General features: G+C 40.2%; 2 protein-coding genes across 5 annotated transcripts in view; both read left to right on the forward strand.

Annotated features, from left to right (window-relative positions):
• The first annotated feature begins 1,989 nt into the window (after positions 1 to 1,989).
• Positions 1,990 to 20,298, forward strand: part of LOC127535714 (ribonuclease inhibitor-like) — a 51,509-nt gene continuing 33,200 nt past the window's right edge. The window contains exons 1-6 of one of the 4 annotated variants that reach the window (XR_007944574.1): positions 1,990 to 2,912; positions 3,807 to 3,980; positions 6,347 to 6,520; positions 8,633 to 8,806; positions 9,413 to 9,586; positions 10,392 to 10,712. Coding sequence is in view for 2 of the 4 variants with exons in the window: in XM_051954293.1 (XP_051810253.1) it covers positions 2,725 to 2,912; positions 3,807 to 3,980; positions 6,347 to 6,520; positions 8,633 to 8,806; positions 9,413 to 9,586; positions 10,392 to 10,401 (894 nt within the window). In the remaining 2 variants the exon portion in view is untranslated. Of the gene's footprint in view, positions 2,913 to 3,806; positions 3,981 to 6,346; positions 6,521 to 8,632; positions 8,807 to 9,412; positions 9,587 to 10,391; positions 11,213 to 20,298 lie in introns of those variants that run through there. The other 3 variants (XR_007944573.1, XM_051954293.1, XM_051954294.1) reach the window with 3 other exon arrangements.
• The window catches only part of LOC110972130 (NACHT, LRR and PYD domains-containing protein 3-like), a 38,981-nt gene continuing 33,200 nt past the window's right edge, over positions 14,518 to 20,298 (forward strand). Inside the window, exon 1 of the mRNA XM_051954288.1 lies at positions 14,518 to 14,595. The gene's annotated coding sequence lies outside the window, so the exon portion shown is untranslated. The remainder of the gene's footprint in view (positions 14,596 to 20,298) is intronic.

A 20,298-nucleotide genomic window follows, 5' to 3' on the forward strand; every position in this document is an offset into this window, starting at 1 on the left:
GGCTTTTGCTTTAAATGACCTCATCGTCAGGAGAAGTTGGATTTTACTGTGCCATCAACCGAAACCTGGCAGCGGGAAACGAGTATGTTCTCTGAAGAACTCTGCCCACTGGACTGCTTCGGCTCGGGGCACCGTCGAGTTTCGCGCCCGTGGGGGGATTGGCGCTTGTCTTTCGAGACCTTACATGCAGTCTGATGGACACTAACTGCACTACTGTCGGAAAAGTTTAACTCATTTTATTTTGGTTTTAGTATATCGACCCCTGATTATCCATGCTCTTTCTGGATGAGTTTCTGGAGTTTATGACTTCGATAATAAAATTAGACGCGTGTTAACCTTCGGGATTTTCATATCCATGTTGATGACTCATCATGTCCTTCGCAGCAAAGCTGCTAGCACTCATGGAATCTTTTAAGTTGTACAGCACGTCCAAGAAGCCAACTAGAAAGCCACATTTTAGATGCTGGTGTTCTCTGTGGGCTAAACATTGAACAGCTCTGTGTTTGAAGGACGTTCACATCAGTGACCACTTGCTGTGTATCTTTTAATTTATCTTTTGAGAGAGAGTTGGGGCACCACCTAGCGTTCTAATTGCTGGGACATTTATTAATTAACATTAATAAAATTATTAATATTCATAAAAATTTTGATCAATCTCATATCAAAAAGGTTTGAATCCTCGTTTAAATTGACCACATTCTACACAAAGAAACACTTAAGACTGTAATTTGACCTAAAATGAGGTATTTATTAACTATTCTATGAAAATAATGACAAATGAACTATATACAATGTAGATATGATGTGTGTGTGTGTGTGCAGGACTACATGTGTGTGCGCTCGTGCATGTGTGGAATGTGGGAGTGTGTGTGTGGTGTGTGCGTGTGTGTGAGAGAGATGGAAATATGGTGACAATTAGCCAGAGCTAACCTGACGAGGTAACCGGTAATTTGGATTAAGAATTAATAATTTGTAAACGAATAAACTGATTAAATGAATTAATTGACCAAGCGGTTAGTACATCACCCATAGAATGGAATCAGAGCAAGCTCAGCTGGATTTTGAAGTGAACCGTCATGGGGCTGGGACTTGCGGGCCTTCAGAGAAGCAGCACAACGGTCTGGACTTGCAGGTTCGGAGCGGTGTGTCGTCGTTATGGCCACGCTTGGATGTCCTGCCGCGGGTTGATCGATTCTGTGCAAATGGACCTGGTCCAACAGGTCTATGGAGGTCACAGCTGAATGGCGCCGGGTTTAATGCCGCTTGATTTAAAAAAAATGATGGCTCTCAGTCTTCGCCAAGAAAAACGGATGTTTGATGAAAAACTGTCAAAATTAAGAAAAATAAAGGCTGGTTCTGAATCGGTTCTCCAGATTAAACGAATAAAATTTGGCTTAATGTGAGCAAAATGTCTCGACTAATGTTCCAAAAATTGAAGAAATAAATAGTTAACACAAGGAAGATAACTTAAAAAGAAAAACGCGCTTTAGATAGAGAAAATGAGAGACTTTGGTGGCCTCTCAGGGCCAGATGAGGAAGAGAAGAGAGAGAAGGTGGGGGCTGCTTAGGCTTATAAAGGTCAGAGGCGGAGAAAGAAACTTTCAGTGCCAGAAAAGGAAATGATCCAAAATGGATAAAGAGTATGTGACGTTAGAACGGTAAACGATCTGTCTATCTCTCCACCATACTTCAGTTGTGTGAAAGAGAAACATGTTCCTAAATGTGTAGATTAATACATATGTTCATATGATGTGAATCATTTCATTCATAACTATATGTTTATGTTTATGACATTAAAAATATGTATCACAGTGAAAATATAACAACAAGTCAGAGATTTGGTAACAGGTAAATACAATGGTCATCATTCAACCTAAATAGAGAGGAAATTCAGAGGTTAATACTGGAATTCATTCCAAAATCATAGTATCCTGGGGAAGAAATTATTAAACATCACAAATTAATATCTCGACTTCTGTAATAGATATAACTGTCAAATTCGGATATGATGTACAACATAATCTCACTATAACTTTGGTAATCAGGAAAGAACAAAATAAATCTCAGAAATATGAACTTTGAAGATGTTTAGTTCCTTCAGTTAAAGAGAGTGTCTCTCTCTGTTCCAGCCTCCTGCCATAAAGTTTTACGACTTGTTATCTGATCTGTGGAATGCAGAGACGTCTCCGGCTGAGGGTCTCCTAAAGCTGAAAAGGGATTTTAGCATGAAAGTTCATTAAACAAGACATCCATAGTATATAATTGAAAGTCATTGTCTTTTAAAAAGAAAAAGTTATTCCAGGAGTTTAAATGTTCACAGGAGCTCCATCCTTCTGTGAATGAAAACCTACAGAAATACAAATGTCTCAATCTTCTTATAGAGATGGGTGTTGGTCAGTGCTGGAGAGGGACAGCTTATCTGAGTTTTGATCAGCTCAGGAATTCCAGGGCCTTTGCAGTATTCCTACAGTATGGAAGCCTGAATGGAAGTCCATCTTCTGTCCTCCATCTGCAGATGAAACACTAAGATTACAGATAGAATTATTCTAGATTGAAAGTGTGCAGGTGTGAGAGAGGCTGATGAGAATTCAGTTTGATGTCAAACAGTCAGAGAAGATCAGCTAAATAACTATATGTCCAACAGGACCAGTCCAGATGTTCTTCTATCAAATGCATGAAGGAAATATAACGTGTCCTTTTTCATAATAACATGTTTTGACATTTATGTGTCATAACAGACTTTCTGACTGTGGACTCTCAGAGAGTCACTGTGAAGTCTTGGCCTCAGCTCTGAAGGCCAACCCCTCCCATCTGATAGATCTGAACCTGACCTTGAACATCCTGCTGGATTCAGGAGTGAAGCATCTTTCTGCTGGACTGCAAAGTCCAAACTGTAAACTGGAGACTCTCAGGTCAGTTCATTCTTGATGGTTTTTCAATATATTCATGTCAAATTGTTGACTGAAGTTTGTTGTTAATAAATTTGGAGTATTTTCCTGAAAACATTGTGAAGATGTTTGAGATTGTTGAAGTGTGAATAAATGCCCTGATCAGCTGACTGCAGAGTTCCCAGATGGAGGACAGAATCCACAGTCCTGCTGTGTGTCTGAATGTAAAGCTGATGTGAAAGTGATGTGAGGCTTCAGCAGTGTGACTTCCACACATCCAGTCAGTATGTTTGTGTTTCCACAGTGTTTGTGCTGAGCTGCAGTGGAGCCTCAGGAAGTCAAAGAGGAGTTTAGTTGTCAACAGTGTGGAAGTTGATTAGTGTGAGTCAGAAGCTGAAGCTTGATGTTAGTGTGAGCTGAGCTGATGAAGTGATTCCTTCCAGTGGAGTTGTGTTAGGAAGAGAGCAGTGGACAGTCAGTGTGGACAGCAGGAATCAGAATCCCTCTGTAATGTACAGATGACATGTGACTGTTGTTGGAGACACACTGGAAGATGTGAAGGAGACAAAGCTAGCAAGCTGATTTCCACAGAAGAAGAAGAAGAAGAAGGAGATGGAATAAATGAAAGAATGAAGAGATTTGATTTTGATCCTTTGATGAGAGAGTGGACTGAGGTCAGCAGATGTTACTGATGTGTGGACATGAATAGGTGGATGAATGTTGTGCTGACATGTGGATGATGTGTGTAGAAGGCTGACATGATGATGATCCACAATAAGAGAAGGACAAAGTCACTGTGCTGCTTTTAGAGAAAAGCTGATTGATGAGGACAAAGTAATGTTGATCTGCACATTCAGAACCTGAACACATCTGATGGATCATCAATGATTTTATACACATCTTTGATTCTTTATTCAGAATGGAGAGCTGCTGGTTGTCAGAGATCAGCTGTGATTCTCTGATCTCAGCTCTGAAGTCCAACCCCTCACATCTTAAACATCTGGACCTGAGCAGGAACGACCTGAAGGATTCAGGAGTGAAACATCTGAGTGGTTTTGTGGAGAGTCCAGACTGCATCCTGAAGACTCTGAGGTCAGACATCATGTTTTGTTTGTGTGCTGAGATGAATGTGATGTAAAGTTGTGGTGACTCTAAACTGCAGCCATCAGGCTGATGTTCTACTGATCCACACTGAGGATCTTCATGGGAACGTCTGTTTTCTTCTTCTCTGCTTTAGTCCTTGGACTCTTTGAGAGAAATGTTGAGCTGCACATTTCAAAGCTCCATCTAAGAATAAAAATCGTCGAGTGAATCACTGACAGTGAAACTCTGACACACGTGATCTTCAGCTCAGATCTGACCTCATGTTTCTCTGGAGTTCAAACTGACAGCAGCAGCTAACAGCTGTTTTTATTCCTGATCAAGCTGTCACTTATTTCACGATTTTAGTTGATCAAATGTTACAATGAGTGAAAAATGTTGATCCCACTTTGTCAGAGTTGAAGGTGACGTCTTAAAATGTCTGGTTTTGTTCCAGCAACAGTCCAAAAGCACAAATATTCAGTTTAATGTGAGAGAAAACAGAGAGTGTTGACAGTGGACAGACTGGAAGCAGTTTGATGTTTTTTTCTGGATAAATGAGTGAAACCATGATTGAAATGTTTTTCATCTTTTTTCTATGGACTCATCAAATAGTGGACTGATAGTCTGAGCTGTAATTCAAGCTGTTTTTCATCCTGAGAGACAGAAACTAATATTCAGCATCTGCTGGTTCAACTGTTGGATGAAGTCATGTGATCAGGGATGAGTATGATGAAGATCTAAACAGAACGACTCCTCTGACTGATGCTGTTCATCATCCACAACTTTGACTTTTATGAAGGAAATAAACAAAGCAACTAAAGAGCAGAATTCAAAGTGCTTTATTTCCTCATATATTCTGTATATAAATGAAGTGTTGAGCAGCTCTTTGCAGGAAGATTGTTTTGAAGCAACACTATTCTATCCCATAATGTGAAGATTGAAATGTAAAATAGATCCACTAATTATTTCCAGCAGCAGAAAGCAGATGACTTGATGACACTGATGTTGTGTTGATGGATGATCAGAACACTGTGGACAGCGTCACTAAATCAAATATCGTTCAGTGTTTGATTCAAGTGTCCAGCATCACATCAGAATGAAAAGCTCCACCTTGAACAGATCTGAAGGAAATGTCAGAACATTGTGCTGATTAAAGCTCTTTCACTCTTTGAAGTGTAAAATGGATGCAGAACTTTGTCTCTGACAGTATTTTACTGTGATATTAATGGTTTTAGTGAAGAAAAGAGTTGAAGTTGTTGTTGTGCCGCTAACAGCAGAAAGAGTGAAAATAGAGTCAGAGTTTGTCTGCAGCCTGAAATCACTAAATCCTGCTGTTCTGAGCTCTGAAAGTGAAATAGTCATGGAGAGTTGAGATGATGCTCTGAATTTAGAGTGAATTAGTGAAGTGAGCCACAGTTAAAGAAGCGTGTGGAGAATGCTTCCTTTGAATCCTGAACCATGTTGGTAGAATGAGTTGAGTGTGTGTGCGACTGCTAGCAGACAGAACTTAGCTGCTTAGTGAGGGATGAACCAGCAGCTCAGCAGTCAAACTGAGCGTTTCTCCGTCTGGATGTGATGAACTTTAGCTGAATGTTTCCACACATTGATTGTGTTTGTGCTCTTCCATGCAGATGACTTGTTCCTGTTGTTCAGCCAACATTTAGAGCATCAGCTGTAGTGAAGTTTAGTCAGACTACTGAACGTTTCCTTCTGTCCTCCATCATCAGCTGTGTTTGCTGCACGGAGCTGCAGGTGGAGGATAGACAGCTGCTCCACCCCTCAAACACTTCACTTCTCTGCTTTGACTCATTTGAAAGTCAACATGTTTGAGAAAAGAGTTTGAAGACGTCATCTGGTCCTCTGAAAACTGTGATGGACACTTTCCACCATCAATGACAGATGGATGAAGAATGAAATGATGTGAATGTAGAGTCCTGATTGAAAGGTCTCCATGGTTCCAGAACATGAAGATATTTTAGAGTCTGCAGCCTCATTTTGTCCACGTTTCCTTCTTGTGTGTTTGTGTGACTGTGAGCAGAAAGTGAAATAAATGTGCGAGTGTTTTTCCTTGTGTTTGTTGCTCAGCATGAGTTTGTGTGGATGGAGCCACTGGTGGAGCTGCAGAGTTTCAGAGCTGAAGTCACTCCGTCTTTACTGAAGCAGCAGCATGTTGTCATTAATATTAATGAGAGCTCTTCTTCTCTGCTTCTGTTGGACTGTTTGAAGCTGCATCCTGTTGGCTTCAGCTGCTTGGAGTTTGCATTTTGTAAACTTGGACCTTCTGAAGCTTCTTCAGCTCTGAACTCATGATGAAACTGAATGATTTCAAGCAGGAACTTTGTCTCCTCAGCTCACATCTTTTGTTCTTTGTTCAGATTGATTCGCTGCAGTTTGTCAGAGATCAGCTGTGATTCTCTGGTCTCAGCTCTGAAGTCCAACCCCTCCCATCTGGAACATCTGGACCTGAGCTACAACAACCTTCAGGATTCAGGAGTGAAACATCTGAGTGGTTTTGTGGAGAGTCCAGGCTGCATCCTGAAGACTCTGAGGTCAGACATCATATTTTGTTTGTGTGCTGAGTGGGAATGGGAATTGATAAGAATTTAGCGATTCCGATTCCATTATCGATACTGCTTATCGATCCGATTCCTTATCGATTCTCTTATCGATTCTCATTGGGGAGGGCATGAAAAAATACAGATGGGTTTGTTTGCTTTGACTCTTTAATATTGTCAACTTTGGACAGAAGATACAGCATATCCGCACTTATAAACTTTGGTAGATTAACAATTTTTGTGCAGAAAAATTAGCATGGTTGCCTTCTCAGGAAGGCAGAAAACATGGGAATGATACATAACTACACTGGTTAAAACAATTTACAACTTTGACAGTGTTCAATTTCACATGAGCAGATAACAGAAAATATGCAACAAATTAACCTACCGAAATTCAGGGGCATCTACTTTGGCAAAAGGGTGTATACCCTTCACCACAAATCTGGTCACTGCTCGGTGACATTCATTTATCCTCGCCTCTGTCATTTTAGTCCTCACTGCCTGGATGAAAGGGGTTGCTAAAGGTGCACGAGAGCTACTCGCTACAATCTCCGAGGCAGAGCGAGAGCCAGCATCTGAGCCAGCATGGCTCAGGCCGTCATCATCGTCATCTAAAATATAATTCCAGGAGATAGGCAATATTCATATGGTGAAATGAGGTTAACTGCGCTAGCATAAACACAATGTACAGGACATGGAGAAGTTTATCGTTACCTTCGACATGTAAAGCAGACGACGCCGAGACGTTAGCTCCGCTCCTGCTTTTACCTGGATGAGGCTCACCTGCGCTAACTAGCGTATCAAACGTGGTACATTTCCGCAAACTAATTGAATGCTGGGTGGACAGATGTTTGAGCATATTGGAAGTATTCTGCCCTTTGACGAAATTGAAGCATTGCAAGTGTTGCAAGTAGCCCTGGTGTCGTCTTTACGAGTGATATATAGCCACACTTTTGAGTGCTTCTGCCGGGACGCCATGTTGGAAAAGTCCAGAACCTGCGTGTGACGTCATCACGCGACGTAAGAGGAATCGATAAGCGGAATCGTCAGGCAAGTAAACAAACGATTCTTAGGAATCGAATTACTTCTCTCAAAAAGAACCGGTTCTCGATTCCCATCCCTTGTGCTGAGATGAATGTGATGTAAAGTTGTGGTGACTCTAAACTGCAGCCATCAGGCTGATCTTCTACTGATCCACACTGAGGATCTTCATGGGAACGTCTGTTTTCTTCTTCTCTGCTTTAGTCCTTGGACTCTTTGAGAGAAATGTTGAGCTGCACATTTCAAAGCTCAGTCTCAGAATAAAAATCCTCCAGTGAATAACTGACAGTGAAACTCTGACACACGTGATCTTCAGCTCAGATCTGACCTCATGTTTCTTTGGAGTTCAAACTGACAGCAGCAGCTAACAGCTGTTTTTATTCCTGATGAAGCTTTCAGTTATTTCACTAGTTTAGTTTATCAAATGTTAAAATGACTGAAAAATGTTGATCCACTTTGTCAGAGTTGAAGGTGACGTCTTCAAATGTCTGGTTTTGTTCCAGCAACAGTCCAAAAGCACAAATATTCAGTTTAATGTGACAGAAAACAGAGAGTGTTGACAGTGGACAGAATGGAAGCAGTTTGATGTTTTTTCTGGATAAATGAGTGAAACCATGATTGAAATGTTTTTGATCTTTTTTCTATGGACTCATCAAATAGTTTACTGATAGTTTGAGCTGTAATTCAAGCTGTTTTTCATCCTGAGAGACAGAAACTAATATTCAGCATCTGCTGGTTCAACTGTTGGATGAAGTCATGTGATCAGGGATGAGTATGATGAAGATCCACACATTGATTGTGTTTGTGCTCTTCCATGCAGATGACTTGTTCCTGTTGTTCAGCCAACATTTGGAGCATCAGCTGTAGTGAAGTTTAGTCAGACTACTGAACGTTTCCTTCTGTCCTCCACCATCAGCTGTGTTTGCTGCACAGAGCTGCAGGTGGAGGACAGACAGCTGCTCCACCCCTCAAACACTTCATTTCTCTGCTTTGACTCATTTGAAAGTCAACATGTTTGAGAAAAAACTTTGTCTCCTCAACTCACATCTTTTATTCTTTCTTCAGATTGAGGTACTGCAGTTTGTCAGAGATCAGCTGTGATTCTCTGGTCTCAGCTCTGAAGTCCAACCCCTCTCATCTGGAACATCTGGACCTGAGCTACAACAACCTGAAGGATTCAGGAGTGAAACATCTGAGTGTTTTTTTGGAGAGTCCAGACTGCATCCTGAAGACTCTGAGGTCAGTTCACCGTCTGTTACTGTTGTAGATCTAAAGTGTTTAATGACAACTGAAGCTCATTTCTGTTCAACAGAACTTCCATCCATGAAGCTGTAAATCTGCTCTGCTTCACATTTTCTGTTTTTTGTTCTAAATTCAGTTTGTTCTGTCAGAAGTTGTGTTTGTAGCAGAAAGTTTGTAAAATGTTGAGTGTTAGTTGTTAAAGTAAATGAATGTTTGTAATTTGAGCTGAAGAGTCACATCTGGATCCAGAAGATCCTCTGAACTCAGATCAGTTTGAAGAGACAAAGTTTAGTGAGTGAAGTCAAAATATTTCTTTGGTTTGTGTTGAGTTTTATTTGACTGATCCTGATCCTGTTGATGATGCAGCATGTTACTGATGTGTGGACATGAATAGGTGGATGAATGTTGTGCTGACATGTGGATGATGTGTGTAGAAGGCTGACATGATGATGATCCACAATAAGAGAAGGACAAAGTCACTGTGCTGCTTTTAGAGAAAAGCTGATTGATGAGGACAAAGTAATGTTGATCTGCACATTCAGAACCTGAACACATCTGATGGATCATCAATGATTTTATACACATCTTTTATTCTTTATTCAGATTGATTCACTGCAAGTTGTCAGAGATCAGCTGTGATTCTCTGGTCTCAGCTCTGAAGTCCAACCCCTCCCATCTGGAACATCTGAACCTGAACGAAAACAACCTGCAGGATTCATCAGTGAAACATCTGTTAGATCTTAAGGAGAGTCCAGACTGCATCCTGAAGACTCTGAGGTCAGTAGAAGGTTCCATCAGTCTCTGCTGCTTCCAGCAGTTTTCTACTAAACACAGTCAGTATCAAAGCAAAGATCCAGAGTCTCCTGTAAACCTGCAGCTTCTCAGTGAAGCTGTGAGAGCAGAATGGAGACAGAAACACAGAGACAGCAGTCAGCCAATCAGAGGAGCCACAAGCTTGTTGTCATGGTGTGTTTGAGTGGATGTGAAGCCGACTGTTGCTGTTGTGTTGATGTGTTGAGGAAATGACGCTGATTCCAGCTGTCAGCCCTCCAGATGTGCAGAGACAGTGGTCCTCCTTCATCAAAGTGTCCATCAGATGTGATCTCACTGTTTGTTGTCTGATTCCAACAGTGATCAGCTGATCAGTGTGATGTTTGTCGCAGCTCTGAGATCAGTGAGACTGAAGCCTGCAAACCAGCGCCTCTTATTTCACAGCAGCAGCATCATCACATGGAGGAACCATGAGGTGTTTGTACAGAACAGAAGCTCTGCTCAGGTCCAGCAGCCACATCTGGATGTGTGTCCTTGTGTGTGCTTTGATCCAGATGTGTTGACTGCCAGCCTCCATGTTGGTTTGTCAGCTGATGTTTTCAGAGCAGATGAGATGTTGATGGACACTCAGAGACTGTTGGTTTAAATGGAGCAGCAGTAAATCCATGAGTGAAGAGTTTGTGCAGTAATGAAGCTTGATGACCGTCAGCAGTTTGTTTCCACTGTGGACTGCAGTGAAATGTGCAGAGAAACACACCTGATGCTGATCAAACTCATCCATCTCCTCTGATCTTTCTTCTTCTCTCTGCAGCTGGAAGTGATGCTGATCAGGACGGTGTTTGTGCTGAGAGGATGAAGTGTGTCCTGATGATCCAGAGGTTGAAGCAGCAGCAGCAGCTGGTGTGTAGAGACTCTGACTGGACCATGTTACTGGGAGGTGGACTGGGAACCAGTATGAAGTGTGTTGTTCCTGTATAGTTTAGTGTTGCAGCTCCACACTGTTAATGATGGAGAAGTTCAGTTAATGTTGACTTGATCCGTTGGAGGTTGATGTCAGGTTGCAGAGTGTGCAGGAAGTTTCAGGATGTTTCCACTCTGACTGATATCTGCCCACTTGGAGCCTCAATTCCAGGTTTTCAGCCCTTGGTCTGTTTGTGGGAATGTTCCAGAGTTATCTTTTAGTTTTGTCCTCACATTAGCATGACGTCATGGTTGGTAATGATTCAATCTGACCTTTATTAACACATGATCGTGAAACACATCCTGACTCAGCTTGTAAATAACACTCAGGGCCTTCAGGTGTTTAATCAGGACTTTTCCAGCACATATTAGTTTTTGCTTGAAATGAAATGTCCTGAAAATTCCACAGCAGGTGTTTCTCCTGTTTGTAGCTTTAGTTGTGGGCAGTGAGTGTAGGTGAGTCCAAGCAGGGTTTTCATTTGGACTTTTATCTGCTCAACGTAGGAGAGTTCAGTTTGGTTCTAACTTGTAGTCAGAAATCTTCTTGTAGTTTCTCTTCATTTCTTTTCAGGAGCATCCGTCGCCCTCCGTTGCTCCTTTTTCTGTCTCCTGTATTGTTTGATTTGTGTTAACTCAACAACTTCCTTCAATAAATCAGTCATCTTTGGTTCAGCTGCGACCATCTGGTGTTTTATTTCTTCTTTCACTTTTCCACACTCAGCTGGTTGAGAATAAATCTAGAAGAGGATTCCTAGAGACTCTCCTGGAATTTGACGGAGTTCAAATGTGTTTTGTTTCTAGTTTTATGCAGGTTTATGTCAAAATCTGGCATTTTCACTGAACTGTCAGACTTTCATGTGCACATTTAGCCCATTTAGTCCAATTTAACGCGATTTTCACATCTTTGAAATGAAATGTTGGATTTAAAGTGAAAATCTTGAATAGTTTGTGTCATTTAAACCACTGAACGTGACATAAAGTTGTAAATTAAAGCAAAGATGTTTCATAATCTGACAATCAATGCAGCTCTGGAATGAATGAAAGCCATTTGAATGAGGAAATGTTGCAGGGTGTGATTCTCAGAGCAGCCACTGGAGGGCGCTGTGCTGTTTGGAATGAGCTGCTTCAGCTTCCTGTCGGAGGTTCAAAAACTGGAAAGTGATTTAAAAGTTCATTTATCAGCTGCAGAGACAAAAACAAATTATCAGACAGTTCTTCATCTTCATGGAATTGTTTCAGAAATCTCTTTCAAAGGCGCTGCTGGGCCCAAAAGAACTAAATGGTGCATTCAGGTGCATCGGTGAACTCAAACATGCACTAATACGGCCGAACGGTTGTTTAAAAACGGGGGAAAGTTTATACTTCTGTCTGTATTACATGTTCTGTCATGAAAGTATTACCTCTGCTATCAATTTCAGGTTGTTTGACTGCAGCTTATTGAAATAATTACATCTTACAATCAGAGACATAATGTTTTATTTCCCATATTTGCAGATTTTTGAAACTCCAGAACTTCACCAAACTGCTGTCATCAAACTCCACCATCAGACTCATCAGTCCATCAGCAGCCTGCCTTCCCAGCTCATCCTCAACTCATTTTACATCCCTGCATGTTATTAGTCTGTTTTCTGCTTCGTCCTGGTTGTTTAGACGCTTATATGTGAGTCTTTTCTCATGCTGGCCTGACCTGTGTTGTTGTTTTAATTAGTTATAGTTTCATAAATCTGCATATAATAGAACAAAAGCATCCTGGTGATATAATTATTTAACAACGCTGCAGTCAAACAAGCTGAACATCATCAGAGAGAAACCTGATGAACAAGAACATGGTGGAGTTTGATGATGATGTGATTTGATGAAGTTCTGGAGATCCAAAAATCTGCATATTCAGCCATTAATGCATGTTGGTCACAACTGTAACATGAAATTATTTTTAAAATACTGCAGCCAACTAACCTGAAATGTGTAACAGAGGTAATCCTGTAGTGACAGATCTCCAATGTGGTGACAGACTAAGTGCTTTGACAGATCTGTGTGAGGACAAGACGAAATCTCTGTCCGCTCTTTACCGTACAACGCAGACTAGACGCGCAACACATTTTAAGTGTCCATGTCTTGACTGCGTTTCTCCATGAAAGCATAGATGTCCGACCGAAGCGTTGAGTCTCCATGTTTTCTACGTTTTAATCACATAAAACCTGTCGGACAGTTGAAAGTATTAATGCTGTTTGAAACCCACTTTCACATCGGTGAGACTACCGGCTTCAACAGTTCAGCAGCTTCGAGCTTGATGGACCCAAACGGTTCTGTTGTCCAACCGTCAGTCAGTCAGTTTAAGAGAACTAACAAAGTTGGAAAGATATTCACAGATTCAGACTTCCGGCATCAATAACTCACTAAATATACGTTGTCAAAACATAAACGATGCCTATTTCCCATCGTTGTAAGGTAGAAAATATGTTTCAAGACCAGTTTTATCAAAAGTAGTTGTCTTTCAAGCTACAGAAATATCATTGGTGTCTCTGAGCTGCCAGCTGTGCGGCGAGTGAACAGGGACCGTCTGCAAATAGCAAACCCGCTGCAACACGAAGAGAGACACAAATATTCAATAACTGAACTCTTATGTACTGTACAGTCACCAAAATCACTGCAGCCATCAGTTGACTCCTGCTGGTCATACTAAAACTCTTGGTTTGATACTAAACATTTTTCAGCATTTTAATGAATTTTTGTTATTTTATTATTTTTATTAATATTTTATTAGGAATAAAATGCAGTAACTTCAGCATTGTAGAAAAATTACATTCTGTCTAACCATCAATTGTATTCTGCTGATCATACTTCAACTCTTGATTTGATATTTAATTATTAATGACGAAACTCGCTTTGATGGCACTTTTCTTGACATATGCGGTGTATTTTATATTATACACAGTAAAAATGAAATAGGGGCATAGTGCACCTGTTTGTCCAAATACATGATACTGAATAGCAACAGAACTTAAAATCCTTAGCAAAGAGAGTATCAGATAACACCAATATACCAAACTAAACTGTGTGACTCCTTAAGTAGAGATGATTGGGGGAAAAGACAATGAGATGCCTTCTTAAAAGGTTTCAGCATTTATTGATTCATTTAAACCATAATGTTAAACTGCTGCTGATATTTTCCAAGTTAAGGACTGTGCAGACAATACTTGGAAGAAAAACCTGAAGGTCTGATCAGCAGGACCCCTTTGATGGTTGGATGGAGTTTATTTTTTCTACAGTGTATAAGAGTGAAATTATTAAATTTTACTACAAATAAAAATTCTTTAAAATTATTATTACTTTTTTTTTAGATCAAAGCAAGAACTGTCGTATGGTCAGTAGGAGCCAGCTGAATGCTGCAGTGATTTTGGGGACACTACAGTGTTTAAGAGTAAAATTATTGAATATTTGTCTCCCTTCGTGTTGGAGCGGGTTTGCTATTTGCAGACGGTCCCTGTTCACAGCCGGCTGGGGGTACTTGGTTATTTCTGCAACTTGAAAGACAGCGACTTTTGATAAAACTGGCCTTGTAGCACATTGTCTAGCTTACAACGATTTGAAAGAAGCATCGTTTATGTTTTGACAACGTATATCTCATGAGTTAATGATGCCGGAAGTCTGAATCTATGAATATGTTTCCAACTTTAACAAACTTGTATTCTTTGTTATTTCAGTTTGGCTGCTAACCTCTGTATAATTGTGTAGCTATATTCCACTAACCCTTGTTTATTGTTTGTTGTACTCTGGCAAAAATAATTTCCTCTGGGATGAATAAAGTAGATCTTATCTTCATCTGTTAGAAATTTATTCTCGGCGTGAAAATGCACAAAACGCAGATTTCACTGCTTTGTCAACCACATTAGCGCACAGATCTAAAACAACAACATGGACACTGACACTCTCCTCCTCCGTTGCCCTGACAACAGTGACGTCACAGCTTCCTTGTTCAACAATTTAGTTTCACTTTAACCCCTCTCCCCTCATTTTAGCAGCCTCGTGTCGCAGCTGCTTTTCTCCGTGTGAAGGTGAGTAAACGACACTTTTCTCTGTGTTCAGCTGCTTTTAGTTTAGTTCCAGCAGCAAAAATGTGTCTCCACAGCTCTGCTAACTTTCAGCAGCTTATTTTATATTTGACGTTTCAACGACCAGCTAACATGATCCACCCAACGACAGAAGGCTAACTGACAACTAAAGCTAATTCAAAAACAACACATTAAACAGTCTAAACAAATATATTAGAAATACCAAACACTTTCGCTGTTACCGCAAAGTAGTGAGTATTTGTATGTTCTGACTGTGAACAGATGGAGATGGATTTAAACTGGGCAAGGGCGTAGGTAGTGATGGTCCTCTGATACCCGAGGCTTCAACACATGCGCGGTAGCTCATGAAGCAATCGTATCGAGCCACTGTGCCCATAGACATATATACGGAGACGCCTCATTGACTGCGGCTGCCCACTCGAGCGATGTGCCTGCAGCGCCGCCATCTTGGACCGGGGCCAGCCGAGGCAGCGGTGCATAGAAATCTATGGAGGAGAGAGGTACTGCTGAATCTAAAAGTGGAATTATTCGCCGAATTTTGAACCGATTGCCAAACTGTTGGATTTTTAGAAACGTCGCAAGGTGCTCGGATATTTTTTTACAATGCTGGTTTTGCCATAGATATATAGATAGATACTGCTATTATTACTACTGTTAATAATAATAATTATTATTATTACTACTCTTAATATTATATCAATTATTACTATTATTACTGCTATTATTACTATTATTTTTATCATTATTATTACTGTTATTATTACTATTATATCACTTGTATAAATCACGTTCTTTGGGAAAGCTTAAACATGTGAGAAAAGTAGCCAGAGATAAAGAATTGTCTACAACAAAAATAGTTCCATCATAAATCAGGGCTATTACATCAATCAGATGCTGTATTCTAACCCACCAATTACTGCAGTAAGTTGCTAGGAACGCCAGATTCATAACATCGAATTTTAAACAAAAAATTGTCTCAGATTAGTTATTTCACCGGTAAGCAGCTGTGTAATACACAGGATGATGTAGAGCTGGTTAGATCATGGGTAGTAGAAGCCAGACACGGAGCTGAGGGGTTCTATCCGTCTTCTCGGCGTTTATTTCACTCTAGCTATGACAACCTGCTAACAATATATTATTCCTTACATACATGTTACATGTGAAAAGTAATCCCACATGCTCTTGTTCCCTTACAGCGCTCATTAGAGCATCCATAGGCTGAACAGAAGTCCGGCATCTAAGTGTTGAGTGGCAAAACCAGCATTGTAAAAAAATATCCGAGCACCTTGTATAGTAGCTACACGTGTGACGTTTCTAAAAATCAAACAGTTTGGCAATCGGTTCAAAATTCGGCGAATAATTCCACTTTTAGATTCAGCAGTACCTCTCTCCTCCATAGACTTCTATGCACCGCTGCCTCGGCTGGCCCCGGTTCAAGATGGCGGCGCTGGAAGCACGTCTCTCGACAGCCTATGAGGCGTCTACCTATATATGTCTACGACTGTGCCGACGCTTGATTTGGTCATGTGACTCGTGACGTTTGAATCACTTCAGTGACGTTTGAAGCACTCAACTGCTTCGAATCACCTGATTGGTTCAGTTTGTTTTGTGAATCACTTGGCGGGATTGGGTGTGTTCCGGGATAGGAGATCCCATAGTGTCGTTTATTTGAATGATTTTCCACAGAGTAGGTTGGTATTGTTGCTGCCGTTCGTTGCTTTGACAGTTAGTAGTGTATAGCTATCTATCTATCTATCTAGATAGATAGATAGATAGATAGATAGATCTGCAGCAGGAGCCAATCAGGAAAAGGTCCTGTGTATGGCATCATTTCCATTTGCTGCCTGATATCAAGGTAACTACGACTGTTAAAAAAATGAAAAGAGTGGAAAGAAGATCTAAAGATGGACATAACATCAGAGGACTGGGAACTGATTTGCACCAAAGCCCACACTCAATCAATCAATACCTGATTTAAATTGCTATAATACAAATGGTTGTTGAGAACATATATTACACCATTTAAATTAAATAAATTTAACAGCAACATCCCAGATTTATGTGTTAAATGTAATGAGGCAAACGGAACTTTATACCATTGTATGTGGGATTGCACAAAGGTTAAAAAATTCTGGGGGAAGATTTAACAAACAATAGAAAATATTATTTCTAAAAGTATTACAATGAACCCTGCTCACTTTATTTTGGGACTTTATCCAAGGCGACATAAGTACACCAAGAGTGAGCGTATAATAATAGATTCAAGCCTCCTGCATTCTAAAAAATTACTTGCATTTTTTTGGAAAAAACTTTCATACCAAGATTAGTAGACTGGGTGAGGCAGATGTTAATAACCTTTCCTCTAGAAAGAGTGACACGTACGAAAAGGGAGACAGGATTCATTTGAGAAAGCATGGAGACCCTTTATTGCTTTTGTGAAATCCATGAATTTAACAGATGAAAGTGATGAGGTGGAATGAACAGCTGTGATGTAAACCTCGTGGAACTGCCAGAATGAGAGGAATGACAGGATTACCTGCTGTTCTGTATAAAGTACTGTATTTATGCATTTGCATGTATGAGAACTTGTTTATTTCATTTTTCCCCATCCTTTTCTCTTCATTTCTTTATTTTATGAGGATCTGTTTAATATGCAAGTACCACATTATGGTTAAAAATATTTGCATAACTGAGTAAGTCTTGTAATGTATACTGCAATGCATATATGTACCTGCATACAAAAACTGTTAATACATTGTTCAAAAAAAATCATATCCAGTTCCACAAGCACACCCTCTTTACCAATTAACCCAAGACATACTTTGCCAAAATCCATAATATCATCTGTATTTGCACCAGCCTCATGTGAAAATTGCATCAGTCTGTACTTATAGTGCACATCTCATGAATGTAGCAGCACCGTTTAAATGTTTCATAACACAGAATATCAGTGAAGAGTATATAGGGTTACAGACAGACATGGCAAATAAGAAACAGGCTCTTCAGCAGTTATTGTCATTATTATTGCTGGTAATATTATAATTACTGTAGCCACTAGAACAGATACAATCATCTAAACAGGAACGTGCATGGCGAATCAAATCCAAAACAATCCATGAACCAATCATAAACATGAATCAATTGCACTTCATTTTATTGACCACTAGATGTCCTACTCGAGCACTGAGTGTTAGAGTGCCTATATAATGAGAGTGGCGACATGACGGGTCCAAAAATTTTTGGTCACGTGATCTATAGGAGCCATTTTGTTTCCTATTTATGAACGCCGGTTATGCCTGTTAACGTTGTTTACAACGCAGAGAGTAATTCTCGGACTTTTTTGGCTTCATAAATACCTGAAAAATGACGGGCTGTTGTGCCTTTGGGTGCACAAATCGATCCGAGAAGGGATTACACATGTTTAGATTTCCCAGGAGTAGTGAAAGAATGAAACTGTGGGAAAATAAAGTCCGGAGAGAGGGATGGAAACCGACTTCATCATGATTTTTGTACCAGGTTAGTCCCATGTATGTACTTTCATGTTATGATGTATGGGTGAATGACAGAAAAGTTTGATGTGATTTTAGGCAGTTGTGGTTATTTTGACTTTGACCATTTTCATGTATGGAGATGCATGAAATACGGGCCGCTGAAGTTTAACGGGGTAACCCGTTAAACTTCAGCGGCCCATCTGAGCTTCGACAACAGCCTCCCTGTTCATTCACATGATTTCGAATTCCACAAACAGCTGACAGTTTTCTGTTTCCTATTTTCTGTTTTCCGTCCAACCTGTAGTCACTTATCAGCCTCATATGACCCGAACAGGCTCCGTGTTGTTCACCTGTTTCTGGGCTGTTAGCCGCCGTTAGCATGAAGATGCTGTTAGCCATATGCTTACAGCTGCAGCACCGTACAGGCGGACGGGAAAACGTATTTTACTAAATTGATCGAAGCTGCAAGCTCAATGATAGAAACATTATACACCCATGGAAAGCTTAGATTCTCATGAATCCGCCGGTATAAACCACTTTCAGATGTGATTACCACAGCGAGTAATATAAACACATTTGTCCAACAAACAGCAAATAACGTAAACAGCAGAACTCACCTTTGAAGGCTCAAAACTAGTCACAGATGAAAATATTCCACAAAACAGCCATAATCCAACCTTGGACATCCAGGCAAAACAAGCGAGTAAATTATTTTGTCCAAAACATGTCTTGAAATCAGTAAACAATCCATAGTTTTCGTGAATGTGCACCTCGCGCTGCGCGTCCCATATTGAGTGAATGGAAACAAAATGGCTTCAAATCTCCAGTTGTCGCCACTCTCATTATATAGGCACTCTACTGAGTGTCAGTGAAGCCTCGAGTAATGAAGCATGTATTGGATAAAGTGTTGAAGCTTCAACGAAGCCTCGATCAGCCATCACTAGGCGTAGGTTTGCATAGGGACGGTAGGGACATAACACTACCAACTTTTCAAGAGGGTCAAATTGTCCCCACCAACTTTTAAGCAACCTTATTTGCATTATATAATGAGTTCAGTTATATAGGTAATTTTGATTGTCTTCCCATATGTTATAAGGATAGAATTGACCCTACCATTATTAAGTGAATTATTTTCATTATATTCAGACCAGGTTCAGACTTACATGTACCCCTTTTCACTTGCTGAATGTGCCGGTCCAATCAAACGTGTGTTTGATTGGCTGATGACTTGACCCCCCCCCCCCCCCCCCCCCCGCACACTCACACAGCCCCGACAGAAATACACAAGAAATTAACATGCCACCTTCTCCACCCCCTTCGAAGAGGAGGGATATTAGAAGTTTTTTTCGGCCAGCAGCAGCAGCAGACGACACTGTAAGTAATGTAAAAAGACGTCAATGTTGTGGACGTGGGGAACACACCACTAATGTTGCTACTGAAAGTCCAACCTGCATCAGAGTTAGCATAACATTAAACCGTGTGAACTTGCTAACCTGCAAAACTCGAGTAGGAAGCTGCTTAGAGAGAATTGTCCTCCTGCATGTGTTTTCTACTGTTAACGTTAATTAAACTGTGAGAAATGTAGTGAACTCTGCTGGAAAATATAGAACCAGAAAAACGTGAGCAAGAAGCTGCTTAGAGAGAGAGGTCCCAGTCTGTGTTTCACAGGAAAGTGTTGACAGTCAAAAAAAAAAACACATGCTGCTGCTTTTCTTCTGGTTTAGAAGGAAAGAAGGCTAGAGCATGTTGTGACTACACTTTTGAAACCAAATACCTATTAGTGCATTTATTTATTAATTAAAATGTATTTAATTATTTTCTACATTATTTATTTAAAAATATTTTTATTTGCAGCCTATGCAGACATTTTTTCAGATAATCTACATTAATCATGATCGAGGTAAAAAGTTCAATTAATCCCGATTTAGATTTTTTCCATAATTGGAAAGAGACCAATTAAAGCAATGTATTACTCTTGTGGTGAAGGACAATGTAGGCTAGCATGTAGTTCCATGTATAGGTTAAATAGTACCCCCCCCCCAAAAAAGACAAAAACAAAACAACACACACACACACACACACAAAACAGCCACTGTAAATTTCCTTTATATGAAGCAAGGGGGAACTCCCCCGTTTTGAAAATTACTTTCTCCCATGAAAATAACAATTTTAACTTTTTTCATTTTTACGTAGG

This window comes from Acanthochromis polyacanthus, chromosome 10 (genome assembly GCF_021347895.1).
Source record: "Acanthochromis polyacanthus isolate Apoly-LR-REF ecotype Palm Island chromosome 10, KAUST_Apoly_ChrSc, whole genome shotgun sequence".
NCBI classification, from domain to species: domain Eukaryota; kingdom Metazoa; phylum Chordata; class Actinopteri; family Pomacentridae; genus Acanthochromis; species Acanthochromis polyacanthus.